Source organism: Apiospora kogelbergensis (assembly GCF_038363985.1).
Source record: "Apiospora kogelbergensis strain CBS 113332 chromosome Unknown utg000002l_segment0_segment0, whole genome shotgun sequence".
Lineage (NCBI taxonomy): Eukaryota > Fungi > Ascomycota > Sordariomycetes > Amphisphaeriales > Apiosporaceae > Apiospora > Apiospora kogelbergensis.
In genome coordinates this window covers 964,151-977,142 of record NW_027117419.1, presented here as the reverse complement: position 1 = coordinate 977,142, position 12,992 = coordinate 964,151, and the positions used below count along the sequence as shown (strand labels likewise).

At 53.1% G+C, this 12,992-nt stretch overlaps 5 protein-coding genes across 5 annotated transcripts; 1 reads left to right on the top strand and 4 right to left on the bottom strand.

Annotated features, from left to right (window-relative positions):
* Positions 1 to 339: 339 nt before the first annotated feature.
* On the bottom strand, positions 340 to 2,016 carry PG998_003195 (uncharacterized protein; the record flags this gene model as incomplete). Its single annotated transcript, XM_066870013.1, has 1 exon — positions 340 to 2,016. One exon carries the CDS (start codon positions 2,014 to 2,016, stop codon positions 340 to 342), a length of 1,677 nt encoding a protein of 558 aa, XP_066733763.1.
* Positions 2,017 to 3,401: 1,385 nt separating this feature from the next.
* PG998_003194 (uncharacterized protein) lies at positions 3,402 to 4,421 on the bottom strand (the record flags this gene model as incomplete). The annotated part of the gene is made up of 4 exons (XM_066870012.1): positions 3,402 to 3,643; positions 3,710 to 3,985; positions 4,131 to 4,245; positions 4,410 to 4,421. 4 exons carry the CDS (start codon positions 4,419 to 4,421, stop codon positions 3,402 to 3,404), a joined length of 645 nt encoding a protein of 214 aa, XP_066733762.1.
* A 5,150-nt stretch (positions 4,422 to 9,571) lies between these two features.
* PG998_003193 (uncharacterized protein) lies at positions 9,572 to 10,034 on the top strand (the record flags this gene model as incomplete). Its single annotated transcript, XM_066870011.1, has 2 exons — positions 9,572 to 9,818; positions 9,898 to 10,034. 2 exons carry the CDS (start codon positions 9,572 to 9,574, stop codon positions 10,032 to 10,034), a joined length of 384 nt encoding a protein of 127 aa, XP_066733761.1.
* A 491-nt stretch (positions 10,035 to 10,525) lies between these two features.
* Positions 10,526 to 10,993, bottom strand: PG998_003192 (uncharacterized protein; the record flags this gene model as incomplete). Its single annotated transcript, XM_066870010.1, has 2 exons — positions 10,526 to 10,678; positions 10,793 to 10,993. The coding sequence occupies 2 exons, from the start codon at positions 10,991 to 10,993 to the stop codon at positions 10,526 to 10,528; spliced, it is 354 nt and encodes a 117-aa protein (XP_066733760.1).
* Positions 10,994 to 11,701: 708 nt separating this feature from the next.
* On the bottom strand, positions 11,702 to 12,915 carry PG998_003191 (uncharacterized protein; the record flags this gene model as incomplete). The annotated part of the gene is made up of 6 exons (XM_066870009.1): positions 11,702 to 12,024; positions 12,085 to 12,377; positions 12,507 to 12,601; positions 12,657 to 12,701; positions 12,754 to 12,762; positions 12,832 to 12,915. The coding sequence occupies 6 exons, from the start codon at positions 12,913 to 12,915 to the stop codon at positions 11,702 to 11,704; spliced, it is 849 nt and encodes a 282-aa protein (XP_066733759.1).
* Positions 12,916 to 12,992: the final 77 nt, after the last annotated feature.

The window sequence follows — 12,992 nt, the reverse complement described above, 5'->3', positions numbered from 1 at the left end:
ACACCGGTGAGGCTCGGGCCCGAAACTCGGGGATTTAAGCGGCCGTTATGTGCTGCGCTTGATGCAATGTCAGACAGCCTCAAAGCCTCATCCACCGTACACCTGAAAGACCCCCAAATTTTGGTTGTTCACCTTGATGCTAGTTTTTTATATCAGCTGAAAAGGCGTCTTTTCGGAACCTAGAATCTCCCGAACTAAACGAAGAGATCCCCAAAATAGTAGTTCCCCACAAGTGATGTTGACATAGTCGGGGGAAGCGTTGTGTAGTGTAAGGGTGCTTGCTGCCTGGGCTTTGTTTCTCCGTTTTCCAGCCGCATTTGGAGTTTGGCCATCGCAATCTCAAACCAACTCCTCCTTGCTCGGGTCCCGGCCGAAGGCGTACATGGGGTAGTCGCGCGTGAGCGGGCCCATGTTGACCCAGCGGTCCTGGTCGACGGCGCCCGCGACCCAGGCCGGCGTCGCCACGACGCCCGTGACGATGCCGAGGCAGGCCTTGCACACCCAGGCGACGGTGCGGCCCTCGCGGCCGCGCGGGCCCCGGAACCTGAAGTGGTCGACGGGCGTGTCCACGAGGCACAACGGACAGCTGGGCCCCACGGCCTGCATCAAGGTCGTGTTCTCCTTCCCCTCCCCGTCTCCGCGAGGCGTGGTGGCGGTCGTCGTCGTCGTTTTGGTCGCGTGGAGGACGGCGTTCTTGCGCGAGCGCGACGCCACCGACGAGGCCATCTCCGCCTGATACATCGCCGGGTGCCACCGGTACAGCTGCATCACGGCCTCGAGACGGTGCGGGGCGCACAGCCGGCGGCCCGTTACTTTCGCCGCGCAGGCACATCTAGTGACGGAGCGCGCGAGGTGTAGGCCCGGGGTCGGGAGGGTGGGCTGCAGGGCCTCGACGGCCGGGTCGAAGTGGGGCTGGACCTCGAAAATGCGCCGGCCCGTTTCGCCGAGGAACCAGGCCGCCCCGTTGAGCTCGATCTTCAGACAGCAGTCGGCGCAGGCGTAGTGGCGGAGGCTGAGCGCGAGATGCTGGAGGTCGTACGCGGCCTCCTGGCGGCCTAGCTTGTCGTGTTGGTCGCAGACCCAGACGCGGGCGCTGGGGTGGTGCTCGGTCGATTCGCAGATGCCGCCGTGGAAGGGGTCGTAATCGGCCTGGCAGGGCACGCTGCAAATTGCATTGACAGTAGCGGCTGTAGGGCCGCCGCCGCCGCCATCGTCACCGCGGATGATGCCCATCGCGGCGGCACACGTACCCGTCAAGGGACCGTGGAATCCAGCCGTGTTGTCATCGGCATCCAGGCGCCCGCCGTCCGTCCAGATGCGCTCGGTTGGGATGAGGGACAGAGGCATTAGGGTGAGGCGGGGAGTAGTGACAGCATTGGTCAACCTTGATTGATGTCTCTGAGGGTAGACCGGGAAGGCGGGAGGGGGTGATGGTGCTCTCTCGACTGGAGCGACGGTGACGTGTTGGACCATCTCATTGTAGGGGTTGAACCGTGCTGCGAGTTGCTTCTCCGCCAGTTGCAACTCGACCTCTCTATGGGTCATGGCAAGGCGCCAGAATCGGTGGATTCGAGCCCAGTCGTGTCGTCCCTTGTGCTGCCGTAGGCGCTGTTCTCTCGTTCTTTCTGGTGCGGGCCCGGGCATTCCGAGCTTTCGCCGATGTTTCGGGATTTCTGGCAAGCTTAGGTTGCCCTCGACGTACACAAGGGGCAGTGTCTTTGCCATAGCAGAGGGAAGGAGGGTAGAGCGCGATGAGCGCGGCGGCGAGCCCCAATCCATCTTCGTTACGTAGCCAATATTAGGTGCTTCCTCGCCTTGATCTGTCCCGTCAGCATGGCTCTGAGGCACAGATGAATATGCGTCCAGCTGTATGGACGACGAAGGCGGGAGGATGTTTCCGAATCGAAGGGCGGCGCGGAATCCTCTTCGCTTACAATTTGCCACGCCATGTAGGACATCATGAAGCTCCTGGCACGGGTCGGCTTCTGGCTGTTGAGGCAAACTTTCGTCCGACATGGCGACTATGTAGGGGCCAAAGGCCTTGAGATCTAGTCTGATGATAGTGCAATACCTCCCAAGGATGTGATGATAACAAGTAGAAACATCAACGTCCGAGCCCAAGATCCTTTCTGAGGAAACGGCGAAGACGAATACCTGTATAATGTAATCTGAGTTGAAATGGTTGGTGAACCTATGAAGAGTGCCGTGAAACTGATTTTTCTTGACGCGTTGACAACTTTCATCGAGCGCATACCTGTTTGTAGAGTTACGATTAGATGTGCGAAAAGCCTCAATCACACAGAAGAAACCGAGGATGTTGTTGAGGACCGAGTTGACGCGACAGGCCGAGAAGAAGAAGATTCCAACGCTCCAATTTCTGTCAAATGGTGTTCCAAATCTGCCGATTTGACTGAAGCTATCCAGAAAGCCGGCGGCAGTCAATACATGGTAGATGTCATCTCACTTGCGAAAGGTAATACAGTCACTGAGAATTGACCCACCAAGATGACTGGGTGAGGAGAGCATACGCGACTCGTCCGTCACCCAACAACGCGAACCGTCAAGTGAATGGGAGCGGCTTGGTTGTATGTGAGCTCTGGGTGTCGGCAGAGAAGGGTGACCTGACGACGCAAGAAACTGGACCAGCATCACGGGTATCACAAAGGAGGCAAGTGAGCATAACTGTTTTTCCAAAAGAACCAAACGCCTGAGCTCTTAAATTGGGAATTCTACGACTTGACGAAACCACTGCCGGAATGACTGAGAAGATGAAAAAGAAAATAAACAAGGGGGAATGGTAGATGCTACCGCCACGCGACCGAACGAACAATCATCCCCGAGAGTTCTATGGCCTTCATAATCAGCATGCCAACCGTCTCCCATATCGAAAAAAGCTTTGCCATGTCAAGGCAAAAGAGTAAAAAAAAAGTGTAGTTGCAGAAAAATGATACCTGGCAGAGGTCCGTGAAGACTGTGTGCTGTCTTATAAGGCGAACATTCCCGCCAAAGATGTGAGGCCTTTCCTTCCATGAATTGACGCGTGTCCCAGTTCTCATATTTTGTTTGGCGAAACCACGTCGAAAAACTCCCAAAAATTACAGGAAGAGATGGCTCGACTCCGAATTCCATGCAAAGACTTTTTGTTTGCCTCGTATAAACCGGAACGTGTGCATCCTCGTTCCCCTAGCCATGGCTACTGCTGCCGAGAAAAGCAGCTTCTGTGTTGCGGGTATCGAATGGTCTCGTTCAAATTCTTTTGCAACAGCCCCTGGCAACCTCGTCGCTCCGCGCTCCGCAATTGATCATCCACCACTCCTGAGCACAACAGCCTCAATAGCACGCCATCGTTATGCGAGCCACGCTCACCTCAACAAGTATCGTATTCATCAAGCCATCAACATTTACATGATGATGCACTTGGAGCAGCAGCCGGCCTCGGATTCGCCTTCGCTCATTTCCATTTTGTTCGAGGGTCCGTTGCCACCGCCGTTACCGCCGCTGCCTGTCGAGTAGCCTTGCATCTCGCGGTTAAAGCGCCGAATCTCGCGAACGATATCGTAGAAAGCCTTGTCGACGTTGATGCGGGACTTGGCCGATGTTTCGATGAATTTGCAGCCGAAGTTCTTGGCAAGCGTCTCGCCCTCTGAGGTGATGTCAGCACATGTCCAATTGAGATTACCCCTGGTGCATTAGTGGTTTGGAGACTAACCTTGTCTTGAGACCTCTCTTTCGCTCTCCAAATCGCACTTGTTGCCAACAACGACCATAGGGAAATAGTCCTTGTCCTTGACTCGTAGAATTTGTTGTTGGAAAGTCGTGATTTCCTCGAAGCTCTGTCGCGACGTAATGGAGTAGACCAACAGGAAACCCTCTCCGGTGCGCATGTACTGCTCTCTCATGGCCGAGTATTCCTCCTGGCCGGCGGTATCGAGGACATCGAGAAGGGCGACTTCATCGTCAATGACACACTGCTTGCGGTACGAATCTGGCAAGAAGGAGTATTGTGAGCGACTGTATGGTCTAGGGACGGTTCCCAGTGATAAACGCGGCGATAGCATACCGCCATTTTGACGATATATTATTGCCGCGACAGATAAACATTAGAATACGGAGTAAAGCCGAGAACATACCTTCAATTGTCGGGTCGTACTCGTCGACGAAGTGACTTTGAATGAGCTGGATGGTCAAACAAGATTTACCGACACCACCACCTCCGACTACCACCAGCTTGTACTCTCGTAGGAACTAAAAGCGACATGAATGTGAGCCTTTGGCGCGATCAATGCAGAGCGAGTTGTGGTGGTTGGTGATAAGCTTTATGGTCGCCGTCATCGTGCTGGCCGACAACTGTGCTGGGCGACCGTGACTCGTGTACCGCGAAGGCAGCTTCTGGAAAGGGATGGGCTCACCTTTGAGGCCATTGTGGCTATGTGAGGGCGACCTGATCGGATTCGAAGATGCGAAAAGGGCGGTTATTAGAGGTAGAGCGACAACCGATTAAAGGAGTGGTCAAAACTGAAGCGACAACGTCGGCGTCAGTATATAGGACTCGAGACTCGATGCGGCAGGAGTGGTTGCGATGCTGCTTGACTCGAGAAGGGCGCTCAGGTTGATTGGCAAGGAGTGGAGAGAGGGAGTGTAGAGGTGTTTGTTGTGAAAGTAGGTAGGGCGGTAAGTGATTGGTATGGTATGTGGTTGGGAAGGGGAAAGCTGGACTGGACACTCGGTTGGTCGGTAACACTATCGAACATGGGCAAGACAACGAGCGAACGATGCAGGTCGGTGTACTGACTTGAATTTGACTTGGATGGAGACCTGACAGCAGGCAAATTAAATTAATAGTCACCCGACAGGTTTTTTTGATCGGATTCAATGAATTGGTTTCCACGGCCGACCAAGATTGAATCGAAGGGGAGATACAACAACAAGAAAGAAGTAATGCAGATTGATTGGGTTCTTTTCTGGGGAGTGGCAGGAGGAAGCAAGCAGTCAAGGCAGGGAGGGCAGAGCAGCAGATGGGCGGAGGAGGCCAGAGGGTGATGCGCACGACGGGCGGTAGACAGGGAGGCGGGCGACACACGTCTACTACGTCTGGCTAGCTTGCTTGCTGGCTGGTCCTTGGGGCAGACTTGGGGGTCCTTGGGTCCTTGGGTCCTTGGGGGATGATCCCTTTTTCACTTTCCGTCCATATTTCGCCTTCAACTGACTTGAAGTACCACCACCGACCACCACACCTAGCTCGTTATGTTGCTTTGTCCGATCAAATCCAGGGGCCTCTTGGGCCTAGGGGCGTCCAAGTGCCAATCGCCTGCGGTTCGTGGCCACTAGTTTCTAGTTACAGCGTAGTAGCAGTAGCTTCGTAGTAACAGCAGTAGCTAGTAGCAGCAGCGAACATAGCGGACAGTACCAATAGCAGCCCACCCTGAGGAACCGGCAGAAGAAAAGAGTGGAGGGCGACAAGAGCTGTGATTGGGCAATGCGGGGGAGATAATCAGAGCAGAAACGGGTACGACTTGTGCAACCCGACATTGCGCTGCACGTTCAGTTCAGGACGGGAGACGTGCTCAAAGTAGAAAGCAAGTAGCATGCCATCTAGCCATGCACACACGACAACACATCGACAGGCATTCGGACTGACTGTCCATTAGCTGGCTGTATGTATGACTGACGACTGCCACATCAACAGGCCGGTCGGAGAAGGGGTTTCAGCAACAGAGGTCGAGAACGCTTGCGGCATTGCTGCATTGCTGCTACTGGAGGAGAAACATGCCTATGTGTATTATGTGTATGGGTGCAAACCTTCATTGGAGGGCGGGCTTCATTCCTCCTCTTATCGTTCTCTTGCTGCTCCTGCCTCCTGCCTCCTTGGGTCTGGGATGCATTTTGCCTGGTCGAGAAGGTCAGAGCTCCCTCTAGTCTACATTGCTGTTTACATCAAATATCCATTCCGCATTTCGCGTTCTGCATTTTCTCCTCTCCCTCCGCAGCTCCTCCATCCAATCCTTTGTTTTCTTAATATGCAAATGTACAAGCAGCACGCAGCAGCGGCTGTAAAGAGCTTGGGTCCCGGCTTTAATGTTGGGATCCGTTACGTTGCGTTCCACATGTGTTTTATGGGGGTGTAATTCAACTGCAGCGGGGCTAGTTGATGAACAGTAGCACTCCTAGTTGTCATCAGGTTAGATCCTCTGGAATTCAAAATGAGCGCCAGACCAGTACCAGAGATGATCCTGGCTAGCCCGACCGGACAACGTGATTATCGACGGATTATCAGCAGCGGCATGGCCCAGAACAGCAAGTCGCTAGAATGCTACGTAGAACATTCGCCAAACACGATAACTGGAGACGATGAAGAGAAGACGCATTCCGGTGAAACAACCCGGAGATAAGCATATATCAAGCCATCTGAGATGGATGATATCGCGGCTGCGACAGCCCACTCTCGACTCGCAATGACCTGCTGACCGCATGCATATCGACTATGTAGTTGTATACTCGGGCCCATATGTTCGTTCGCAATGGACTAGGCTGATCAGCGTCAAATAGCACGCAAAGTAAACTTAAGTTGGGTACTTAGGCAGGTACTGCTAATGACATTCCGCTTGCTTATTTGGATAAAAGCCAATGGGAAGACGTACCGCCCGGGAGTGATGGAACGGACGTACGTATGTACGGAGTACGGCGCTCACGTTTACCTGGCGTCGGTCAACATGTCACCAACCGTGAGCCCTTCCTTCGCTTGAGATGCAGAATACACTGCTTGTCTGGGGCGAATGGGGCCAATGCGTCATCAAATACCCAGTGGCCCCCATGCATAACCCGGATCTGATCTGCCTCCTTCTCGCCTGGTGCTCGGATATATACCGTAAGAAGGGGGCTTTCATCAGACTTACATGTACGTCCCCCATAAACTGTCATACTTGGGTACATGCATCACGTTCCCCGCTACTGAGACGATGTTTCTTCTCTTTCGCTGCCCTTTTCCCGGGAACAGTAGTTGACGCCCGACAGCCGAGAGGGGTGTAAGGGTTTTGTACACCAAGTGGCGCAGTCGTTCGCCAAAAAACAGAAAGGACATGTTCGCAAGACGTCTTGTGAGGCAGGCTTTTCCAGTGATGGATGAGGTCAGCCAATGGCTGACATGCATGGCACGAAACGGGCCAAGCCTGCCTTTCCCAATGGTTGCAGTGGGATGCGCCGTCCGCTTCCAAAAGAGCACAACCGTTGGATATCTTTATCCTCATGCATGACGCGATACCACCCGCTCGCTTTTCCCTACAGCATTTGCATACATACTTGCTTTCTCCCTACAGGCTGACGGGCAACAGTGCCAAGTTCCCCAGCTTGGTGCACTTGCTGGAAGCCAATCCTGTTGGGCTCGTATGCGAATGTGCGATGCTGGATGCAGGCCACGATTGGCCGCGGGCCAGAATTTGCTGCCTTTTGCTTGCTCCCGCCAGCGCTTTGTCTTAACCTCTTCCTCATCCCGCAGCTCGTGTTCACAAGTCGGTTCGGCCGGCCATACAGGTGTGACATGTGTCTGTTTTCTGCAGAGGGCACATGCAGCCGACATTGATCCTATGCCAATCACAGCCATGGCCTTGACTTACATATACGTACCTGTTCGGGGAGTGGGTGTGCTGGGGGCTATTGATCCTCCGAAAAACACAGTTCAGCTCCCAGCTCCCCCCATGTGGCCAGCCCCCCGAGATTCGGAGACTTTCCAACCAAAATAAGGGAGACAGATGCTGATGATATCAGACTACGAGGTCGAACCCGAAGCAATGGGCCGCCCGGATTGCCCAGATGCAGGTGGTTCTACCGCCTTGCTTCCTTGCAGCAAACCACTGCCCACTTCGTCCAAAGATCAACGTGGTTGACAAGGTTTGTAAGATATTCGGGAACAATGCTCATCTATCCATTGCATAGAGGGGGCCTCAGCAGCGTTCATCCTGGGCGCGCCCTGCATGAGAAGTTTCGATAAAACAGTCCAGCGCCTGCGTGCCTGCGTTGCTAAAAATTGATGCAGTGCGACCTCGAGACCCCCTGCCCCCCTTCCCGCCGCGCATGCCCAGCAAACGAGTTGCGTATGTGTCTTGGTGCTATTGCTGGAAGCTGGACCCGGCGATGGATTGATCATGGATCTATTTCAGTGATCGAGGTCCATCCAAGACAGTATGTTTCCGTTGTCGTCCTACGCAAACAGCAAGCCATCCGCCGCCGCCTCCGCCGCCTCCTCGCCGCCTATCAATGGAACCGATACTGCCCCCACACTACGCTGGTGGCCCATGGCGGCTGAAGAAGGCCGTTGCCGCCTGCTCATCAATTCGGACGAGTATTATCCACGACAGACACTGGCCGTGTTTTTGTCCAATGGGCTGTGAAACGCAGCGCCGAAGATCAGTGACGACGACCGGTATTCTGCCCAGAGGTAGGGATTGATTGAACCAAAGCGAGCGGCAGCTACAGCAGCGCGTCTACACACAATTCCATTCGCCCAGGTTCCCGATATCATGGCAACATGGTGGCGTGTCGCCATGTTACGTAGCTCATCACAATATGTATCATGGGGTCTTCAACTATGACAAGTGGACGGAACGAACAGTGAGTGCATGTTCGAAGCGATGCGGCCTCGACACATACCTACAACACGTGTTGTTCATTTCACGATGAGCTGCTTCCAGCCGGTATTAACCCATATGCAGTGCCGATCCGTTGATCTGTTTTGCGTTTTAACGGAGAAAGCTTGGTTGTTTCCTTGCAACCTCGGGGCACCGCGGGATCCATCCGCTCCAATGCAACTTCACAGTCTGGTTGGAAATTGTGAACCATTCGGTCAACCCGAACGAATTCTCGGAACTCATGCATAAGACCCTCTCTCGGATAACATACATATGTATAGGTAGGGCTATGAGTGAGTCCCTGTGTGATTGCACATACATACATACATACATACACCACGCGGCTCAAGCTTCCATCGCCTTACACCGCTGCTTCAACCAACAGGGTGGGTCGCAACGAATAATACCTTCCTATTACTGCCATACAGCCCCCTGTTGTGGCTTTCTGCTTATTCATGGGCAAGCGATGCCCCCAACCTATCGTCCAACACATCGTTTTATCGCGAACTGTTGATTGCACTGCTCAGCAAACAGCTGCCAGAATGATAATATAGAGTAGTGACATCTTAGCTGAGATGCGCCACACCGTGGTGCACACTCCTGCCCGCTGACGCTGACTCCTTACATATGACCAGATTTGAGGTGCTTGCGGTTCGTTTGGTCAGCGTCCTGGACGTGACCAGGTCCTAGAGCTCGGGGCTGTTGGGAGTTGGTTATCTCAGAATGTGGTGAGATTGGGTTCTGAGCTTCCCTTCTCGGCGAGAGAAGGAAGCACAGCGATTATGGCTGAGGCAGAATACAGTCTGGTATGAGGCTACAAAAAGAGCGACGATGCTCTGACTGGAAAATATCCGCATTGCCTTCCCTTCAGATCCGCCCGTCCCGATATCGACTTGCGCTCTCTTTTCTGACTTCCCCGTCATCCTGCTGTGCCGAGCCAGTGAACAACAATGCTCACCAGTAGCGTTATCCTCCCGCTCTTTGGGCTGGTCTTGCCCGCGACTGCCGGGCCCTCTGACCCGGACTTCTACAACACGGTCGCCAACATTTACTCGGGTGACGGTTGCGCCGAGAGCTCTCTGGTCTGGGCCGACCCGATTTTCGGCCGGGGCGGCCATTGCCAGCCTCTCGACCGTAACAACAATACACCCGACATTCTAAGTTACATGGTTACGTACAACTTTCCCGAGTGCCACGGTAAGTATGAAGTCGGTTTCCTCAAAAGTTCGCGTGCCATGATGCGAGAGCTGCAAGCTGGCCAGTCGCTGATGCAAAGGCCCCAAAGCCACTCTGTACGCCGACGATAACTGTTTGACGGAGGCTTTCCCTGCCATCATCGGTGCTTGCCTCCAGGCCCCTCATGGCAAACCTTTCGTGGCAGCAGTGGTCGAGTGCCCATTCTCGGATCCATGAGATGAAGCATCGCGCAAGACGTGTTGAAGTAGACCCTGCGAAGATGCGGTTGCTGGAGCATGAGCGCCGGGCCATTAGACTAGAGAATACATGCATACAGAGACTCAAGTTGGTTCATACAGAACGGTTTTTAATAAAAATGAGTTGGCAAATTGTAAATCTTACCCACACGAGCGATCATCTTATTTCGATTTAGTGCAGTGACGGCCCTGTCCTAATGACGTTGGATCATCCAGACACCATAGATTCTCCCGATCCTAGTACGATTCTAAAAATTCACTGTCTCATGCCGGTGTGTAGGTAGTTGAAGAACTAGAAGTTCTAACACCACTAATACATAAATTCATTAACCCAATCACATCGTGCCGGAGGTCCGGTCCGAACGCTACTCAACAAAATACATGTTTAAGAGGGTTCAAGGATAGGGTGCAATGCTTCGAAAATAGCGTTGAAATATCAACATTGAATGACTGGATTAAGTATTACGGTGTCTATTTATCACCCGTGTTGTGCAGCGCATTAGGCACAGCTCTCTCGACGCTTTCCGGGACAATCTCCTGTACCTTCTTGGGCAGGACCGACTCGGCGCCATCGCCCTTTGCGTGCGTCTTGTTGGCGGACCCAGCGTTGCCGGTAGGGTGAACCTGTACATGGGAAGCCATCGTGGTCAGCAACATGTGTCATCTCATGAGAGTGGGTGTGGTGCATTTCCATATCGTCTCCGGCAGAGAACGACGATGGTGAGAAAGGAAACGTACGGAGTCGGGAAGAGTATCTTCAACGGCCTTGGGGGCCTTCTCTTGGACCTTGCGCGGCACGGCGGACTCGCCGGTGGCGTGGGAGCGATCGGTTGATCCCGTGCGCGCGGCGGTGGTGGAGAGGGGACGGGCGGCGGGAGCGCGGACCGCAGAGACGCGGAACGCGGAGCGCGAAGCGGTGCGAAGAGCTTGAGAGTACATCTTATGCGATTGGGTATTTATGGAGTTATGTTCAGACGAGATCGGATTTTCAACTGATTGGATGAGGCGGTCTTGAGTGTTGTGCGGAAGAGAAGTAGGAGTAAGTGGACTCTCACTCTCGTCCTCTTTCTATATATACCACTTATCATCATTGGCCAATTGCTAGACACGATCCCATCTACTTCTATGACCACTGATGACGGGCTTTCACAGCGCACGTTGTTGGCGCTGTTGCATGTGTCTGGGACAAAAGTCGATATCGTCATCATCCTGCCGACGGGATAGGGACCCACGCACCTGGCGAACCCTTGGTCAGCAAAGACATGCCGCCGGACAGTTACAAACACCGAGCATCGCGAAATCAATAGCTTTAGGTTCAGCCTCATATAACGCCATTGGTTTTCCTAAGGGTCTGATATGTAATTCTAGGACCGGACATAACGATACAGCGCCGAAAGCCTGGACAGCTACGTCATGACTGTTCTTTAGCCTAGCAGTCAGGGGAAATATGGGAAACTGCTCATTATTCTAGCTTTCCTCAGCTTCCATTTATTTTTGCCATCCATACCACCGTGAAGATTATGGTCAATAGCTAGCTAACACCTGATAACGATTTCAATCACATTTCATCTGTTTGATATGTCTCGGAATACCAAGCTTCTATGGAATCGTAGCAGGTCCGGGTTTAGAGCGTGAGTGGTGCCGTGCCTATGGCTCGTCGTTCTCCTTCTCGATCTCTACGCGCTTTCCATCCACTGCAGTCAGTACCTCAGGAACCAAACTCTCCAGATAGTCCTTGTCTCTTCCAACCAGGGTGACGGAGTTGTTTGCTTTGCCCCATCGCGGATAGCTTCCAACCTTGACGCCCTTCGGGCCCACCTTCTCAGCAAGTTCGGTCAGGTAGGTAGCGACAGCACTCTCGGATTTCGGCGTGGAGATGATGACTCTGGTGATTCCCTTGCCCTCGGGGTCGACCAGTCGGTTCACAATGGACGGCTTGAGGCCTTCAAGCAATCGTTCGACTATGATGCCTATTAGTTTGTTGTTTACAAGAAACCTATCATATTCCAGCCAATGGATAGGGGACTTACAGAGGCGAGGAACACCGGGTAAGATATGAACGTTGCCGTTGACTACTGACACGGGAACCCAGAGATCGTCTTGGGTGAACAGCGCCTGCTTGGCAAGGTCACGCGATTCATCAATCGGCAACCGAACCATTCGCAAGCGCGCGGTCTTTTGGGGCGACTCGACGTCCCAGCTAAAGTTAGGTTCTTGTTTTCGCGGGTTGGTCAACTTCTTCATCCTCTTGTAGGCCTCTTCATGGATAATCAGCTTCAAGTCGAAGGCCTTGGCGATGGACTGGTAGGTAATATCATCATGGCTGGATGGTGGTTAGCCGACATAAGTAATTCACTCTCACACAGCTAGAAGCTCACGTTGGACCTATCCCACCACTGGGGTTTGCATTAGCTTTATGGGTTGTTCAGTTCTTCTTCAGAGATATGCTCACCTTGTGACTACGAAGTCGTAGCGGTCGCTCATTCTCTTCACTGCTTCCATAATTTCCTCTTCATCATCCTCAATGACTTCGACTCTCTTGAGGTTCTGTATCGTGTGAGTAACATAGCATGACGACTCGGAATAGTAGTGAGCACCGTACCATGCCGAGTTTGAAGCACCATTTTGCCATGTAGGCCGAGTTGGTCTGAATGCCTATGTCAGTGCTCTCCTCTCGTTCATGCAGAATTATCCCTTACATCGACTGTCTAGATCGGAGCGTCACATTAGCTGGTTTTCAGGCATGTTCAATATTCGCTGCAGGTTACACAACATACCTTTCCGCCCAAAACTTCATCTCCAATGATCAAACAGGCAGCAGTGTGGATGGTGCGCGTGTTGCGCTCTTCTGCTGTAGCCATGATTCTTGAGGCCAACCCGCTAGATCTTGATGCAGCTGCCGCCGAAGTGTGTCCTAGATTTGGTTGAGGTCGGGAAA